We start from the raw sequence: 20,233 nt of genomic DNA on the forward strand, positions 1-20,233 counted from the left end.
TGTTAGCTGCTGTTAGCTAAATGCATGCTAGTTGTTAGCTAAATACATGCCATCTGTTAGCTCAATACATGCTAGCTGATAGCTGCTGTTAGCTAAATACATGCTTGCTGTTAGCTAAATACATGCTAGCTTTTAGCTGCTGTTAGCTAAATGCATGCTAGTTGTTAGCTAAATACATGCCATCTGTTAGCTAAATACATGCTAACTGTTAGCTAAATACATGCTAGCTGTTAACTAAATGCATGCTAGTTGCTGTTAGCTAAATACATGCTGGCTGTTAGCTGCTGTTGGCTAAATGCATGCTAGCTGTTAACTAAATGCATGCTAGCTGTTGTTAGCTAAATACATGCTAGCCGTTAGCTGCCAACAAATATCGCGCTCACTTCGTAGTTTACCTTACGCCAAAGGGATAACTAGGTTAGCACTGAGCTAGGTTAGCACTGAGCTAGCGGTGGTTCATAGATTTTCAGTAATCTACTTAAGAAAGAGTCCAAGTGCTCAAAATAATGTTTAATCCAAACTATTGCATTTCTATTTTTCTCTCTGTAATGTATTTCTATCTGGTTCTGTTTTTATCCTCCTCACCCTGTGGCCTGATCGATTCTGATTAAAACATATTCTACATTATTACATAACCAACATCTCCTGTTTAATGCACTGCATGTTAGTCAGAGATGAGAGGATGAGGAAGAAGAGGAGGAAAAACAGGAAGTAAAGGAAAAAGGATTTTAGTGTGAGGTCACATAAGGAAAGTAATCATCACCAAATATTAACATATTCTATTAGTCTATAAGTTATAAACTCTACCACCATGTGTTTACTGTAGAAAACACCATTAGTTTCAATCATCCATTCCAAAAAAATAATCACTTTTATTTTCAAAGACACTGTGATTTAAAACAATCTCACTGCTTTAATGTGGCCATAAAGAGTAAAAATAAAACATTTAGACGTCACAGATGCTTTCAATGACTTCAGTGTGTGTGAAAAATCAATAAAATAATTCAGTTCATTCTTCAATGGGAAATACTTTTACACACAGGACGTCAATAAATTATTTGTCTTTATTTAAAAAGAAAACCATTATTGTGAATAAAAGAAGTGGAAGTAGCTCTAAAGCCTTTAGCTTATATTAGCTCACATTAGCTTATATTAGCTCACATGTCACTGTACACACTTCATGTTATCAATTCAAACAATGATTGACGATAGAGAGAAACTTATGAATGAGGTATAAAAGTAGTAAATTACAGATTTTTCAACGGAGAAGTTTGTTTGTGGGTGAATGTGGAGACAATAAAAAACATCAAAATGAATAACATAATATACAAAAGAAATAAAATTATGATACAATTCAAAACAAACATTCTCATTTAATGCACTGCCCAGTGTTTGCTAAGAACTCAAAGTAAACTATTTACAGGCAAATATTAAAATATGTACAATGTGCAAAAATAAACACTAAAGTTAGCACAGCATCCTGTTGATGTTTGCGTTAGCGCTAAGCTATCAGCACTAATGTTAGCCAAACAATACAAATGTCAAATAACACTTAAAATAATGCTGAACATACATTCACTTCATTCTTACATTAATATTTATTCATGTTTACTAAATATTAATGGCATTATTAGGCTGATGATGAAAGAGCCATTAGCATCTATGCTAATGGCTCCTGTGGTTTTTGCTTATTTGATCTTTTTTACAGAATAAAGTCCAGACAGAACTGACAACATAAGTCAGCATAACAAACTAAATCCCACAAAACTTAAATGTACGTCAAATGATGTAAGTATTGAATGAGCTCATATTTCTCTGGTGTTTGTTTTTTTGTAGGATTACGTCTAAAATCAAACAGACTTTAGTTTATGGAATAATCCATTAAATCGTCTTAATGTCAGGATGTAAAAGCTCAAGAAAGCTTTAGTTTGATTAAAATTATTTATGATGACTTGTTTGAACTATTATCTTTGTAAAGGTCATTGTTACGTTTCTAAAGCTATGCACAAATTCATCCTAAAGTCAGTTAAATTTCATTGGCTGATGAAAAAGAAGTAAAACATGATGTGACTCCACCTCCACGCTCGCTTGGTTGGCTGCGTCTAATAAAGGGGCGGAACTGGATCTTTCTCATTTCCTGCTTCCTGTTGGAAGTTAAGGATAATAATTTAAATAAAGATGTTTAATCTGAGGAACTTCTCTAATGTGGAGAATCCTGATGACCCTGAACACATCACTGCTCAGTGGAAGCAAAAGGTCGACATCTGCAAAAAGAAGCACGTGCACACTCATACGTGCATGTTTGGAGATGTAGGTTAATGTTTGTTCATCTGAATTATTCATCCAATAGGAAGCTTCCACACCTCTCTGTGATTGGTTGATCAGACTAGAAACCTTTAGTGCACCATAATGGACCAGGACCACCTGAGTCTAGTGAGAGCTTCATGTCTTATACATATTCCTGGGATCAACTGTCCAGTTATTACTGTTGTTTTCACATGTGCACGTGCACACATGTAAAAACCATCTCTGTTGCTTTCTTTTAGTCTCTTGTGTGAGTCTGTGAATCCTCTGCTAGCGTGAGATCATTTCCACTGGAATGTTCTGAAACAACACACAGCCTGAGGAAGACAAGGAGACATCAACAAGAACCAAAGAACAGAAATAATCATAACAACAATAATAATAATAAGCAAGAACAACAAAAATAATCATAAATAACAACAACTATAATAATAGAGAACAACAGAAATAATAAGAACAATAAGAACAATTAAAAAAGAACAATATTGAATAATAAAAGAAATAATAATAAATGATAAACAGGTGAAATGTGTCGCTTGCTTTAAGGTTTTTGTTACATATTGTGTTGCCTTGAGGATCATTTAACACTCAGTATAAATATATTTAAATAATAACATTCTCTTTTAGGGTCTGTAGATTAATATCATAAATAATCTCACGCTTTTACGCATTAACAGAATTGTCAATTCGCTGCCAGCCTTCCCTCCTGGTTTGCTGCACTAACACTGTTGCTCTTCTTTGTCATCATGGATTTTTATTATATTTGTTTAAGATCATAAGCGGTTCCTCCTGTGAAGAAGCTCGCTCTGTCAGGTTCTCCATTGATTGGTCAGACACTGTAAGCTCCACCCCTTTAATGTAACCATGCACGTACTGAAAACTGAAATTACTTGGCTTAAATTAGCGTGCTGTTATCAACCTTCGTAGGACAGCTTCCATTTAATTAACATTAAATGGTCAAAATACATTTTTTACCTCTCATCATTCATTTAAAATTTTAATTAAATAAAGTAAATAATTAGATTTTAATTAAATTGCAGACGTTAATTGTTCAGTGATGTTTCTAAAATAAAATAATATTAATAATAACAATAATAATATAGCCCTACACACAGTCTATTAATGACGTCTAAAAGCTGTTCAGATCTAATTCTAACAAGTTAATCTGGTTAAATTAGGTTTTATTGTCCTATCATCCATCCTATCATCCATCCTATCATCCATCAGTGACCTGCTATCATTAGCATTAGCTTCATCACACCTGACTGCACACGTGCACTAACAGGACAGTGAACACAGAAACTATTGGTCTATTGTCTACATTTTCCACTGATGGTAATGAAGGAGCAGTTGTGTTAGACATTAACATCTGCTCAATGACAGACTTCATGTAAATATAAAATAATACTTTACAGAACAACAGAGATGAACATGAGGTGATGTTTTAGTGTTTTAGTGACTCACTTCATTAATAACACTCATAAAGTGTGTGTGTGTGTGTGTGTGTGTGTGTGTACGTCACACAGACTCAGCTGATGATGATGTTCAGGTTGGCAATGACGCAGGTTGCCAAGGCAACACCATGCAACTGGCAATGGACGTTGATGCTGCAACCTTATAATTTAGCACACATTTACAGAATTAGAATTCAACACACACACACACAGGGGTGGGAGGGGTCAGTCAGCTCCAGGACAGCTGTGGCTACATTGTAGCTTACCACCACTGGTATGACTGATGTGAATCAATAATGGTTTGTATAAGTCATTATCTCATAGTGATAATGAGTTTGTGTCTGTTAAACATTAAAGTCCATCAGGATCACTCCATCACGTGTAAAGAACAAAGATGTTTCCTTCCTTCTTTCACTAAATAACATTAAACTAAATTCATTTCCATGTAAATCAGGAGCTCTCAGTGTTTCTAATGGAAGCTATAGAAGCCCCTCCCCCTTCATTGAAAGTCCATTTAAGATCTGAGCTGTCAATAAAAATAGGAAATGCATTTCAAAGTGTGTTTGTTTTTTTAGGGTTGATAAAATGTGATTAAAGAAGCTCTTAAAGAACGACTCTTCTGCACATGCTCAGTGTGAGCGTTCTGATGATACAGTAGATGATACTACTGTAAGCTCTGATCATATGTACAGTCTTTAATTATGACTGTTATTATTAGACAAGTTATCAGTCACTGAAGACAACAGAATAACTTTAAATAAAACCAATAAAAACCAAACATTTGGTTCTCCTACGGAACCACATGTTCTATGAGTCTGATTCTACACATCCATAGAAATACCAGAGAACATATTTTAATACTTTTACCAAAACACTGGAGAAAAAAGAGCTTTAGACTCCCTCAACAACGCGTCAACATGAAGAAGAAGAAGAAGAAGAGTTCTGAGCATGCTCAGTAGTGACCTTCTGCTGACCTTGACTGAGTTATTGATCAAAGAACAGAAACTGATGATGAATCATTAATAAGTGACAACATGACTTAGTCCTGTTTTTATCTTTTATCTCCTGTCCACAGATATGAGTCACTTTGATCTCTTCCTCTTCCACTTCCTCGGCTCCTCCCACATGAAGGAAGTGTGAAATGATCCAACATCATGTATCTAATGATATGCACTAATCACAGCTACACACACACACACACATGCACTAAAAATGTTAATTTCTTCTGCATCTAATGAAACTTTCACTGAATTAAAAATAATCTCTAAATAATATATGAACTAAATCACTTCCTGATCCTCCTCCAGGTTTATCAATCAATCAATCAATCAATCAATCAATCAATCAAATTTTTAAAAGTAGAAACCTTGTTTTAAATATGATATAAATATAATCCCAGCGTGTTTTTCTTCTCATCATCAGTGATAAAATGATGAGTTTTTGGGTAAATACGTTAAATCATTTCTGATCTAATCAATGTTTCCAGTTTTCTTTAAATGACAGAAAAACTAAAATGATCAATAAAAGATTCTTTACCTTTGATGCCAAACTTGGAGTTTCCTCCAAACTTGAGAATAACCAACATGAGGAGGAAACCAGTGAAGGCTACGGCGGCGATGCCCACCACCACGTACACCTGACCAATCACAGAGCAGCACAGTTACACACACACACACACACACGTCGTGTTACAGTAGTGGAGGTAAACATACAGCGACTCTGTCCTCAGGAGGATCCACAGGAGGTCCCTCTGATTGAGCACAACACAGAGTGGGAGGAGCCAACGAATCCAGAGGGAGGAGCCAAAGAAGACAAGATCAGAGACAACACAATGACTATCAAACATATGATATATAAATATAATATAAATATTACACTAACATGATTCAAAGTCATTATTTCTTTTTTTTTATATATGTCCAAGATATTCATTTATTTTTATTTGTTATGTAACACTTGTTTCAGGATCAATGAGTCACACATGAGATAATAATATGTGCAATGCTATGCTAATGTAGCATAAGCTAACTAGCTAAAACTGATGGAGGTCTGTTTTACAAGGAATCTGGAATTTTTTTCCACTAATTCGAAAAAATTTAAATATAAATTTAATCTCAATGTTTTCATTTATGTAAAGAAGTATTGACATTATGTTAACCCTCCTATTGTCCTTGGGGTCAATGTCTATCCTTCAAAAAATAATAGTTGACTTTTCATTTTTTGCTTAATATTTCATGACTTTTCCTAATTTGATGGTACAAATGATTAAACATTAAATGATCATAATGATATTTTTTCAATGTGTTGAACACATATTGCACACGTCGGTGTTCTTCTGGGGTTAATTTGACCCACAGCTGTTTTAGTGGTGTGAAACATCTGTGTGTGACCTTACGTCTCCAGTGACCTGATGGTGGCGCTGCAGGAAAGGTCAAAGGTCATATCATCAATAGGGTTCATTATGTTGTCAGTAAATCTGAGAAGATTTAGATGAAAACTATTCAAGATAAATGAATTGTAATGTAAACGTTTGTCCTGATGGTGGCGCTAGAGAACAGGTCAATGTTTATTGTTTATGGATTCAATAAATAAACAAAGTGTCTGACACTAAAACTTGGTCAATGATTTTCTAAAAAGTCAAAAAGGTTAAATGAGTTAATATTAGAGGATAATGGGAGGGTTATTATTAAAGTTAATCACTTATCATCGTATGCAAAGATGTAAAAATCATTTTATTGATCTTTGAACAGGTGAGTGAGAGTACCTGTGATTAGATCTGTAGGAGGACCGACCACACACACACACACACACACACACGCGCACACACACACACACACACACACACACATACACATACACATACACATACACATACACATACACACACACACACACACACACACACACACACACACACACACACACACACACACACACACACACACACACACACACACACACACACACACACACACACACACACTTGTTAGGGCCAAGTTTAAGTTTGACCTTAAAAACCTTCACATGCAGCTAATTTATAATAAACAGTTCTATAGATTACTGAGGTTATTTATCATAATAACACAACATGTAAATAACATGTCAGTGTGAGTCTGTACATGTTATTTAATCACTGTAAAAACAGCACTTTTAAGAAAATATCTTTAGTGTCCATCAAACAAACATGAAGCTAACGTCGCTAACAGAGAAAGTTCAGGTTTAAAAAGGAAACAGCTCACCGTAATAGTACGGCTCTTTTTCAGTTCCTAAAAAACAAGAAGAAAAACATCATCAAATATGAAGAAATACCGAAGACAACCGTTTAATGCTAACTAGCTTCAGGCTAGGTTTGCATAGCTTAGCTTAGCCATCATAAGGCTCAGAGTTTGTTTCATGAATGTCCCATTAATGTACTATCCACTGAAAACTTATATATATATATATATATATATACTGTCTACTATATAATATACTATATATACTGTTTACTATATAATATACTATATATACTATATATACTGTTTACTATATAATATACTATATATACTATATATACTGTTTACTATATAATATACTATATATACTATATATACTGTTTACTATATAATATACTATATATACTGTTTACTATATACTACAGTATATACTGTCTACTATATAATATACTATATATACTGTTTACTATATAATATACTATATATACTGTTTACTATATAATATAATATATATACTGTTTACTATATACTACAGTATATACTGTCTACTATATAATATACGATATATACTGTTTACTATATAATATACTATATATACTGTTTGCTATATAATATACTATATATACTGTTTACTATATAATATACTATATATACTGTTTACTATATACTACAGTATATACTGTCTACTATATAATATACGATATATACTGTTTACTATATAATATACTATATATACTGTTTACTATATAATATACTATATATACTGTTTACTATATACTACAGTATATACTGTCTACTATATAATATACTATATATACTGTTTACTATATAATATACTATATATACTGTTTGCTATATAATATACTATATATACTGTTTACTATATACTACAGTATATACTGTCTACTATATAATATACTATATATACTGTTTACTATATACTACAGTATATACTGTCTACTATATAATATACTATATATACTGTTTACTATATAATATACTATATATACTGTTTACTATATACTACAGTATATACTGTCTACTATATAATATACTATATATACTGTTTACTATATAATATACGATATATACTGTTTACTATATAATATACTATATATACTGTTTACTATATACTACAGTATATACTGTCTACTATATACTATAGTCTATACTGTCTACTATATACTATAGTATATACTGTCTACTATATACTACAGTATATACTGTCTACTATATACTATAGTATATACTGTCTACTATATACTATAGTATATACTGTCTACTATATACTATAGTGTATACTGTCTACTATATACTATAGTATATACTGTCTACTATATACTATAGTATATACTGTCTACTATATACTATAGTATATACTGTCTACTATATACTATAGTATATACTGTCTACTATATACTATAGTGTGATTAGGATGATGAGCGTTCCCACTGAAGTATAATTCCAAGTTTCCCAAGATGCATCTGGAACCTCCAGCATTAAAAACCTTGTTCACACTGAGGTTAAATATCTCTGTTGATTCTCCACCTTTATTTTGAAAGTTCTGAAAACATTTGAAGTGAGAAAGTGACCAAGTAGAATATCAACATGTGCTCATTTGATCCATAAAACTCACGTAGGGTTAGGGTTTGTCTACTGAATAAACTTCCTGTTAATTTCAAAATAAGAGCCCTATTTACAAAAGAGTTTTTGTGCCCCATATATGAGTAGTATGTTAGTGTGAGCAGTACTTTAGTATGAGTAGTACGTTAGTATGAGTAGTACGTTAGTGTGAGCAGTACTTTAGTATGAGTAGTACGTTAGTTTGAGTAGTACGTTAGTGTAAGTAGTATGCTAGTGTGAGTAGTACCTTAGTATGAGTAGTATGTTAGTATGAGTAGTAAGTTAGTATGACTAGTACGTTAGTATGAGTAGTACATTAGTGTGAGTAGTACTTTAGTATGAGTAGTATGTTAGTATGACTAGTACGTTAGTATGAGTAGTACATTAGTGTGAGTAGTACTTTAGTATGAGTAGTATGTTAGTATGACTAGTACGTTAGTATGAGTAGTACGTTAGGGTGAGTAGTACTTTAGTATGAGTAGTACTTTAGTATGAGTAGCATGTTAGTATGAGTAGTATGTTAGGATGAGTAGTACGTTTGTGTGAGTAATACATTAGTATGAGTAGTATGTTAGTATGAGCAGTACGTTAGTATGAGTAGTATGTTAGGATGAGTAGTATGTTAGGATGAGTAGTACGTTTGTGTGAGTAATACATTAGTATGAGTAGTATGTTAGTATGAGTAGTACGTTAGTACGAGTAGTATGCTAGGATGATATTTACCCCAGGGTTTGCGCATAAAGTGAGCCTCCACTTCCTTCCTGTCGGAGCCAAACTGGTTCTTCGCAACTAGCATGTAGCGTCCGTTGTTGAGGTGGGTGGGGCTATCCAGCTGTAAACAACCATGTGATTCTCTCTCTGTAACGTCGTGGATCTTTGTGGTGATGTAGAGTCCCTCCGTCACCATCTCATCATCCAGGAACCATTGGAGATCTGGCTCTGGGTTCCCTGTGTGTGTGTGTGTGTGTGTGTGTGTGTGTGTGTGTGTGTGTGTGTGTGTGTGTGTGTGTGTGTGTGTGTGTGTGAACAAAGCATAATCATCATCAGTGTTCAGTAGCAGCTAAACACACACACTCACACACACACACTGGTCTCACCTGCCACGCTGAAGGGAATACACCAGTGATGGTCTGGGATGGCGTCACTCAACTTAGTAATTTTAGGAGGAACTGTTGGAAATACAGAGTGGATTAATTATACGGGATTCAACCACTGAAATATTTACAAAACTGGATCACAAATGATTTTTTCTATAACTTGTTTTTGATCATTATTTTTTACTTCATTACAATTACAGAGGATTTGTGACAAAGTGACAAGATGCACCAGCTCAGATATATCTATACTGTATTTTTTTATTTTTTAATAACGTCAGGCTAACATCAGGCTAACAGTGTTAATCACTACGTACAGAGGATGTCCAGCAGTGCTAACATCATGCTAACCTCATGCTAACAGTATTTCTAACTACGTGCACAGGGTATCCCGTAGCAGTGCTAACGTCATGCTAACATCATGCTAACCTCATGCTAACAGTGTTTCTAACTATGTACACAAGGTATCCCGTAGCAGTGCTAACGTCATGCTACCATCATACTAACAATGTGTCTCTAACTATGTACATCGGATGTCCGGTAGCAGCGCTAACATCATGCTAACAGTGTATGTATCACTAGATACAGAGGATATCCAGCAGCAGTGCTAACCTCATGCTAACACTATCTCTAACTACATACACAGGATATCCAGCAGCAGAGCTAACGTTTGGCTAGCATCATGCTAATAGTGTTTCTAACTACATACAGAGGATATCCAGCAGCAGTATTAATGCTAACATCATGCTAACAGTGTTTCTAACTACATAAGGATGATATCCAATAGCAGCGCTAACGCTAACGTTAGACTAACCTCACCAGAGCTGCCAAGCTTCTCTCTTTGAGAGTGACAGTCACGCAATTTGACGCATTCTCATGCCACACGCCACACTTGACATTTCCCACGTGGACCAACCACCCGCAGAGGGTGCAGAGAGGACTGGGTGGCGGTCGAGGTGGGTTGCCTCGGTGGCCCGGTCCGCGTCCACAGCGTCTGGCTGTTGGGACATGGAACATCACCTCGCTGGGGGGAAGGAGCCTGAGCTTTTGCAGGAGGTTGAGAGATACCAGCTAGATATAGTCAGGCTCACCTCCACGCACAGCTTGGGCTCTGGGTCCCAACTCCTGGAGAGAGGTGGGCTGGGGTGGGCTTGCCTATTGCCCCCCAGCTCAGCCGCCACATGTTGGAGTTTATCCCAGTGAACGAGAGCTGTCAACTGATCACCACCTGGTGGTGAGCTGGATCCGCTGGCAGGGGAGGAAGCCGGTCAGACCTGGCAGGCCCAAACGTGTGATGAGGGTCTGTTGGGAACGCCTGGTGGATGTCTTCAACTCCCACCTCTGGATGAGCTTCTCCCAGATCCTGAGGGAGGTGGGAGACATGGAGTCCAAGTGGACCATGTTCTCCTCCTCCATTGTCGATGCGGCCGTTCGCAGCTGTGGCCGTAAAGTCTCTGGTGCCTGTCGCGGCGGAAATCCCCAAACCCGGTGGTGGCGCCCGGAAGTAAGGGATGCCGTCAAGCTGAAGGAGGAGAACTACCTGGCCTTTTTGGCTGGTAGGACTCCGGAGGCAGCTGAGAGGTACCGACAGGCCAAGCGTGCTGCAGCCCGCGCGGTCGCAGAGGCAAAAACTCGGGTCTGGGAGGAGTTCGGAGAAGCCATGGAGGAGGACTGTTGGTCGGCCACGAAGAGATTCTGGCAAACCGTTCGGCGCCTCAGGAGGGGAAGCAGTGCTTCACCAACACTGTTTACAGTGCAGGGGGGGAGCTGCTGACCTCAACTGGGGATGTTGTCGGGCGGTGGATGGAGTACTTTGAGGGTCTCCTCAATCCCACTGCCACGTTTTCCGATGAGGAAGCAGAGGCTGGGGACTCAGAGGCGGACTTGCCCATCACCCGGGCTGAAGTCACCGAGGTGGTTGAAAAGCTCCTCGGGGGCAGGGCTCCGGGGGTGAATGAGATTTGTCCTGAGTACATTAAGTCTCTGGATGTTGTAGGACTGTCTTGGTTGACACGTCTCTGCAACATCGCGTGGCAGTTGGGGACAGTGCCTCTGGATTGGCAGACCGGGGTGGTGGTCCCTCTCTTAAAGAAGGGGGATCGGAGGGTGTGCTCCAACTACAGAGGGATCACACTCAGCCTCCCCGGCAAGGTCTACTCTAGGGTGCTGGAGAGGAGGATCCGGCCGATAGTCGAACCTCAGATTCAGGAGGAACAATGCGGTTTTTGTTCCGGTCGCGGCACACTGGACCAGCTCTATACCCTTCATCGAGTGCTCGAGGGTTAGTGGGAGTTCGCCCAACCAGTCCACATGTGCTTTGTGGGTCTGGAGAAGGCGTTCGACCATGTCCCTCGTGGTGCCCTGTGGGGGGTGCTGCGGGAGTCTGGAGTCCGGGGCCCTTTGCTAAGGGCTGTCTGTTCCCTGTATGACCGCAGCAGGAGCCTGGTTCGCATTGCCGGCAGTAAGTCAGACCTGTTCCCAGTGCATGTTGATCTCCTCCAGGGCTGCCCTTTGTCACCGGTTCTGTTCATTACTTTTATGGACAGAATTTCTAGGTGCAGCCAGGGACCGGAGGGGGTCCGATTTGAGAACCTCAGGATTTCATCTCTGCTGTTTGCAGATGATGTTGTTCTGTTGGCTTCCTCAAATCAGGACCTTCAGTGTGCACTGGGGCGGTTTGCAGCCGAGTGTGAAGCGGCCGGGATGAGGATCAGCACCTCCAAATCTGAGGCCATGGTTCTCCACCGGAAAAAGGTGGCTTCCCCTCTCTGGGTCGGTGGAGAGTCCTTGCCTCAAGTGGAGGAGTTCAAGTTTCTCAGGGTCTTGTTCACGAGTGAGGGTAGGATGGAGCGTGAGTTCGATAGACGGATCGGTGCGGCGTCAGCAGTGATGCGGTCGCTGTATCGGACTGTTGTGGTGAAGAGGAAGCTGAGCCGGGGGGGGAAAAGCTCTAGATCAATCTACGTTCCTACCCTCACCTATGGTCATGAGATTTGGGTAATGACCGAAAGGACAGGATCGCAGATACAGGCGGCCGAAATGAGTTTCCTTCGCGGGGTGGCTGGGCGCACCCTTCGAGATAGGGGGAGAAGCTCAGTCACTCGGGAGGAGCTCGGAGTAGAGTCGCTGCTCCTTCATGTTGAAAGGAGCCAGCTGAGGTGGCTCGGGCATCTGTTTCGGATGCCTCCTGGTTGCCTCCCTCGGGAGGTGTTTCAGGCATGTCCTATTGGGAAGAGGACTCGTGGAAGGCCCAGGACACGCTGGAGGGACTATGTCTCTGAGCTGGCCTGGTGTCGCCTCGGGGTCCCCCCAGAACAGCTGGAAGAGGTGTGTATGGATCGGGAGGTCTGGGCATCTCTGCTGAGACTGCTGCCTCCGCGACCCGGCCCCGGATAAAAGCGTAAATAGATGGATGGATGGATGGAACAAAGTCATGTTTAAAAAGGACAACCCTAACCCTAACCTGAAACACATCAGGTCACTAAAGTCTCACTCTTGTCATTTTCTGAAACTTGGCAGCCTTGGCTAGTGCTAACAGTGTTTCTAACTAGGTACAGAGGATATCCAGCAGCAGAGCTAATGCGAACATCATGCTAACAGTGTTTCGAACTACATACAGAGGATATCCAGCAGCAGAGCTAATGCTAACATCATGCTAACAGTGTTTATAACTACGTACAGAGGATATCCAGCAGCAGAGCTAATGCTAACATCATGCTAACAGTGTTTATAACTACGTACAGAGGATATCCAGCAGCAGAGCGGACTCCTTTTCTCCCACGATGTTCTCAGCTGTGCAGCTTATCTTACTGTTGTGATCCAGTGAAGAAAGGTTGAATAGTCTCAGCACAGAAATCTGACCCGACGTCTCAATCTGAGCAAAAACATTCACTATTAACATTGATATAAACATTTAAACTATTCTAAACATTAGTGAAGCAGCACTTTAAGATCATCAAAGTCAGATAACTTTAGAATGTGTAAAAACTATTATCAATCCGAGCTTTATTCAGTCCCGTCTCTGACATTGATTATTATTCCTTAGTTTAATGGAGGCACTCAAATAAAAAGCTTCTAATAGATAAACAACGTTGTGCTTCAGTTTAATAGAGAAACCACAGCAGTATGTTAGTGATAGTTAATTATTAATGATGATTCCATCACAGTTACAGTGTCTGATGTTAATGTATTAAGAGTTAATAAAGATGATTTAACGCAACGTGTGTTAAACAACATCATCATTAATAGTCACATGTACCATTTATTACCAATTTGTTGTTTTAAACTGAATTATTTGATGAATTGCTCATAAAATAGGAAATAAAGCATTTGGTGGATTTAAACTGACCTTTTGTTTTTTATCATCAAACAGCAATAAAAATAAACCTGTTAAACTGATTAATCAATAACAGATTCACTTCATACAGGATGAATGGTTTAGTTTGTTTTTACATTTAGTGGATGGATGTATGATGGTTGGATGGATGGATGACACGACCTTGGCTACAGCTACAGGTGAACAGCGTGAAAAATTGGGCCCAAGACGAAAAGAAAAATGGTTAAGAAACCGCATGGAGGCCCTCCAGAACCTGATCCGGTTTGGAAGAGGTCAAGGAGATGATACGCGAGGATCTACAAAACCTCAAAGATGATCTATCTGGCGAGATAAAGTCGTTGGAAAAGACGCTGGAAAAATCACTGGAAAACCTTCAAAGTGAAGCAAAGGTACTGAAACAGCAGAATGAGAGGAATGCTGAAGAGATAAAACTGTTGAACGCGAGGGTTGAAGAGTTGGAACAAAAGGAAACAGAGAACGATGTCATCATCACAGGCCTAAAGATAATACCCAGGAATTACGCGAGTGACAAAGAAACAAAATCGATTGAACAACAGGTCATTGACTACTTGGAGTCGAAGGACATTGTCCTGAACCCTGACAACATCAACTCCTGCCATCTCCTGCCAAAGAGAAATGATAACAGAGCTGTAAAAATAACCTTCACGAATGTGAAATTTAAAGGAGAACTACTGAAGCAAGGCAAAAAACTGAAGGAAACAAAGGTATTTATTAATGAAAACTTGACAAAACGAAACGCAAGCATTGCATGGAAGGCACGCCAAATAAAAAAGATTCTAAAGACGTGGACAAGAAACTGCAGGATTTACATCACACCACTGGGAGAAGAGAACGGAAAACCAATATTCATCAAAACGATGGAAGACGGGAAAATATGAAGGATCCACCTAAACAACAACATTACTGATGGTAATCATGGATATGGACCCAGATTTATATAAACACTGGAAACAAGACTCAGACTGTGATTATTACTGACACTGAATTCAATGTGGAAATCAAGAGTAAAAAAGGTCTGTCACTTATTCATTTCAATTGCTAGGTGGTGGGGTGATTAAGGATTACATTACTACCTTGCTTATGAACTAAGACATAGTAATGTGTTTATACAAGAAAGGGTTAAATATAACAGTGGAAAATACAACACTGCCAATAGAACTAAAAACAGCTGGAATAACCTTGATGTAGAGACAAAATAAGCTGCAAACTTGTGTGTCCAAAATAGACATTCCCGAGTGGTGACGTCATGGATGGAAAGGGAAAAACCTTTCGAACAACTTTGAAAGAAGATGAACTTTTCTTGAACTGGAGGAACGCAAACAACGTCTAGCAGGGAACAAGGCTGACACGAACAACAATAGAGAGGAGGAGGACTAAAAAAAAAAACAACACTGACTACAGATGAGAATAAATCCTACACAAACAAGGACTGTTCAGAACAACCTAAGAATGTTTGACCAGAGAGACAAGCTTTGATGTAAAGTTTCAGTGTACAAAACAGGGGACGGGACCTAGATAAGCAAACTGCTTCTCTCGTCTCCTTTTTCAACATGTACAAAAAAAAAAAAAATGTAAAAAAAAAGTGAATGTAACCATGTCGGAAATAAACTGAATAAATAAATAAAAAAAATAAATAAATGGATGTATCGATGGATGAATGGTTGGATGGTGGATGGATGTATGGTTGGATGGATGGATGGATGGACGAAGGGTCAATGATAAATGTAAGATGGATGTATAATGTTTGGATGTTGGTTGGATGGATGGATGGATGATGGTAGGATGGTGGTTGGATGCTCACCTCGCTGTAGCTGACCAGAGTCATGTTCCAGATGAGCTGAGGTGAAGGAACCCCTGAGGTGGAACAGGACAGTTCTATGTTCTCCCCCTCCATCACAGTCACCTTAGAGGGACTCAGCGTTGCCATGGGAACCTCTGGAACATCCAGGGAGCAGGAAGTAGAGCAGGAAGGAGATCAGGAAGTAGAAGGAAATAGAGCAGGAAGGAGAAAGAAGTAGAGCAGGAATAAGAAGGAAGTAGAGCAGGAAGTACAAGGAAGTAGAGCAGGAAGGAGAAGAAAATAGAAGGAAGTAGAGCAGGAAGCAAAAGGAAGTAGAGCAGGAATTAGAACAGGAATGGGGAGGAAGTAGAGCAGAAAGGAACAGGAAGGAGGGCAGAAAGTAGAAGGAAGTAGAGCAGGAAGGAAAAGGAAGGAGAGTAGGAAGTAGAGCAGGAAGGAGAAGAAAGTAGAGCAGGAAGGAACAGGAAGGAGAGCAGGAAGGAGAAGAAAGTAGAGCAAAAAAGAGAACAGGAAGGAGAGAAGGAAGTATAGCAAAAAGAAGAAGGATTTAGAGCAGGAAGTAGAGCAGGAAGGAACGCAGAAAGTAGAAGGAAGGAGAGCAGGAAGTCGAAGAAAGTAGAGATGAAAGTGGAGCAGGAAGGAACAGGAAGGTGAGCAGGAAGTAGAAGGAAGAACAGCAGGAAGGAACAGGAAAGTAAAGCATGAAGAAGAAGAAGGTAGAAGAAGAGAAGCAGAGGATCAGGGAGGAGGTAAAACACACTTGTTTAGTTGTAAACTATATTCTGAATATTAATCATAGATCTTTCTAGAATAAGTCAAACCTAAATGCTGCAGCTTTGCACAATAAACACAGTAAACAGTGTAAACAATGTAAACAGTGTAGACAATGTAAACAGTGTAAACACAGTAAACAGTGTAAACAAGTAAGTAAGTAGTTTATTTATAAAGCACTTTTTACAGATAAAATCACAAAGTGCTGTACAGAGTTGTGGTAAAAGTACAAGTGCAACACAATAGAATAATAAAACAAGAGTGCATAAATATCATAAGAACAGCAACATTAAAGGATAAATAAAAATTAAAATCCAGTAACTAAAAGCTTTACTGTAAAGTAAAGTCTTCAGCAGTTTTTTAAAAGTGACCACACAGTTGAGCTCCCTGAGAAACTGGTGCAGGTTATTCCAGAGTCTGGAACACCAGGTCTCCTCTGGTTTTACATTTAGTTTTTAGGGTCTTTAGGAGCCATCGCCCTGATGAGTAGGGGTACAACAAGTCTGAGATATATTTAGGGGCCTGACCATGTAATGCTCGGAACGTGAGAACTAATATTTTATATTCTATGTGAAACTTAACTAGAACCAGTGCAGAGTAGCTAGAATGTGGGTGATGTGGGATGTTCTAGAAGCACCAGTTAAAAGTCTGGCAGCAGCTTCTGAACGATCTGGAGTCTGTTTAGGGTCGACTTATTAAAACATGTAAAAACAGAATTACAGTAGTCAATACGACATGATATAAATGTGTGTATGACCAGTTCTAGATCTGATTTTGATAAAAGATGCCTCACTTTAGAGATATTTCTCAGGTGGTAAAAACAGTTTTTAGTCAATTGACGACAATGTCCCTCCAAAGACATGGACTGATCAATAACAACCCCAAGGTTTCTGAGGCTGGTTTTAACAGATGAGCCCAGATCACCAAGAGAGTTTTTAATTAGAGGATGTTTTTATCAGGAGCAATGATCAGAGTTTATGTTTGGTTTGAATTTATCTGGAGATCATTTGATGACAACCAGTTTTTGATACAGGATATACAGTCTAAGAACTCTGATAAAAAGTGAAACGCTGAGTCATTAAAGGAACAGTACAACTTTATATCGTCAGCATAAAAATGATTAGAAACATTTTTAAAACCACGGCTCAACCAACCAAGAGGCATCAGATACAATAAAAACTAAGCAGGAACCAGAACAGAGCCCTGGGCTACTCCACATGACAGGTTGGACATATTGGACATAACATCGTTAATAGCAACATTAAAGGTTCTTCTATTAATATAAGAGGTAAACCATTGGAGAACAGCACCAGAAAACCATCTCAGATGTAAGTGGATCAACCAGTATACTATGATCTACAAAGGCAGCTAAAGGCAGCTGTGTTTACACAGTAAACAGTGTAAACAGTGTAAATACAGTAAACACAGCAAACAGTGTAAAGAGTAAACAGTGTAAACACAATAAACATTGTAAACAGTGTAAACAGTAATAGATGATGAACGCAGTATGTGAACAGTGCACAGATCACAGAGGGCTGGTACAACTGGAAATATGCTTCAATAATAAACGTAGTGTCTGATTCCTCCTGATCTAACGTCTGAAGTCGTGTTCAAACTGAACGTGACCTCAGTTACTCTAACGACTAGATTTTATTCTAAATCAATACAAACGACATGACGTCATGTGACCTCCCTTCAACAGATTCACGTGATTCCAGCGACTGTATCATGACCTCAATCATGCAGTTTTAATGCAATGTAGGGGATACATACATCATGTGAAACTAGAGAACCTAAGGAATAAACACACGAAATTACTGTATCTGTTGATGTTTTTCAATCTTGGGGTTGTGAACCAATGTGGGGTCGCCTGGAAATAAAATGGGGTCGCCTGAAGCGTCTAATAATAACAACATGAAATAAATGACTGATTAAAATTGTATACTTAATATTTTTAAATAAATAGTTTGTATTTATTTATTTATTTTCATTATTAATTTTGTGCAACTAAAAATGAACATTCAGCTGCTCTGCTCCCCAGCTCTGGAACTCTCCCCCTTGACCTCCGTCCTGCCACTCTTCAAATCTCACCTATCAGACACTCCTACTACCTAGTCACACTCACCATCTCAATGCTGTACTTGGTTTTATTATTTTTTTATTATTTTTATGACTACACTATACAGTGTCCTTGGATGTGGGTTGAAAGGTGGTTTTAAATAAAATGTAGTATTATTATTAGTAGTAGTAGTCGTAATAATAGTAGTAGTAGTAATAGTAGTAGTAGTAATAGTAGTAGTAGTAGTAGTAGTAGTAGTAGTAATAATAGTAGTAATAGTAGTAGTAATAGTAGTAATAGTAGTAGTAGAAGTAGTAGTAGGAGTAATAGTAGTAGTAGTAGTAGTAGGAGTAGTAGTAGTAGTAGTAGTAGTAGTAGTAGTAGGAGTAGTAGTAGTAGTAATAGTAGTAGTAGTAGTAGTAGTAGTAGTAATAATAGTAGTAATAGTAGTAATAATAGTAATTGTAGTAGTAGTAGTAGGAGTAGTAGTAATAGTAGCAATAATAGTAGTAGCAGTAGGAGTAGTAGTAATAATAGTAATAGTAGTAGTAATAATAGTAATAGTAGTAGTAATAGTAGTAATAATAGTCATAGTAGTAGTAATAGTAGTAATAATAGTAATAGTAGTAGTAATAGTAGTAATAATAGTTGTAGTAGTAGTAGTAGGAGTAGTAGTAATAATAGCAATAGTAGTAGTAATAGTAGTAATAATAGTAATAGTAGTAGTAATAGTAATAGTAGTAGTAATAGTAGTAATAATAGTAATAGTAGTAGTAATAGTAATAGTAGTAGTAATAGTAGTAATAATAGTAATAGTAGTAGTAATAGTAGCAATAATAGTAGTAGCAGTAGGAGTAGTAGTAATAATAGTAATAGTAGTAGTAATAGTAGTAATAATAGTAATAGTAGTAGTAATAGTAGTAGTAATAGTAGTAATAATAGTAATAGTAGTAGTAATAGTAGTAATAATAGTTGTAGTAGTAGTAGTAGGAGTAGTAGTAATAGTAATAGTAGTAGTAATAGTAGTAATAATAGTAATAGTAGTAGTAATAGTAGTAATAATAGTAATAGTAGTAGTAATAGTAGTAATAATAGTTGTAGTAGTAGTAGGAGGAGTAGTAGTAATAATAGTAATAGTAGTAGTAATAGTAGTAATAATAGTAATAGTAGTAGTAATAGTAATAGTAGTAGTAATAGTAATAGTAGTAGTAATAGTAGTAGTAATAGTAGTAATAATAGTTGTAGTAGTAGTAGTAGGAGTAGTAGTAATAATAGTAATAGTAGTAGTAATAGTAGTAATAATAGTAATAGTAGTAGTAATAGTAATAGTAGTAGTAATAGTAATAGTAGTAGTAATAGTAGTAGTAATAGTAGTAATAATAGTTGTAGTAGTAGTAGTAGGAGTAGTAGTAATAATAGTAATAGTAGTAGTAATAGTAGTAATAATAGTAATAGTAGTAGTAATAGTAGTAGTAGTAATAGTAGTAATAATAGTAATAGTAGTAGTAATAGTAGTAGTAGTAGTAGTAGTAGTAGGAGTAGTAGTACTCATTAC

General features: G+C 37.7%; 1 protein-coding gene across 2 annotated transcripts; it reads right to left on the reverse strand.

Moving 5' to 3' along the window:
• Nucleotides 1–924: 924 nt before the first annotated feature.
• LOC114459315 (BDNF/NT-3 growth factors receptor-like) lies at nt 925–15,977 on the reverse strand. Of its 2 annotated transcripts, none has more exons than XM_028441604.1 (9): nt 15,849–15,977; nt 13,432–13,564; nt 9,694–9,765; nt 9,320–9,544; nt 6,998–7,024; nt 6,523–6,534; nt 5,471–5,508; nt 5,295–5,394; nt 925–2,621 (listed from the first exon to the last, which is right to left on the reverse strand). In XM_028441604.1, exons 1-9 carry the CDS (start codon nt 15,972–15,974, stop codon nt 2,575–2,577), a joined length of 780 nt encoding a protein of 259 aa, XP_028297405.1. In that variant the 5' UTR covers nt 15,975–15,977; the 3' UTR covers nt 925–2,574. The 2 variants fall into 2 exon arrangements, with proteins under 2 accessions (XP_028297405.1, XP_028297404.1); XM_028441603.1 differs by lacking the exon at nt 925–2,621 and adding an exon at nt 2,842–3,918.
• Nucleotides 15,978–20,233: the final 4,256 nt, after the last annotated feature.

This window comes from Gouania willdenowi, unplaced genomic scaffold, assembly GCF_900634775.1.
Source record: "Gouania willdenowi unplaced genomic scaffold, fGouWil2.1 scaffold_295_arrow_ctg1, whole genome shotgun sequence".
Classification (NCBI taxonomy): domain Eukaryota; kingdom Metazoa; phylum Chordata; class Actinopteri; order Blenniiformes; family Gobiesocidae; genus Gouania; species Gouania willdenowi.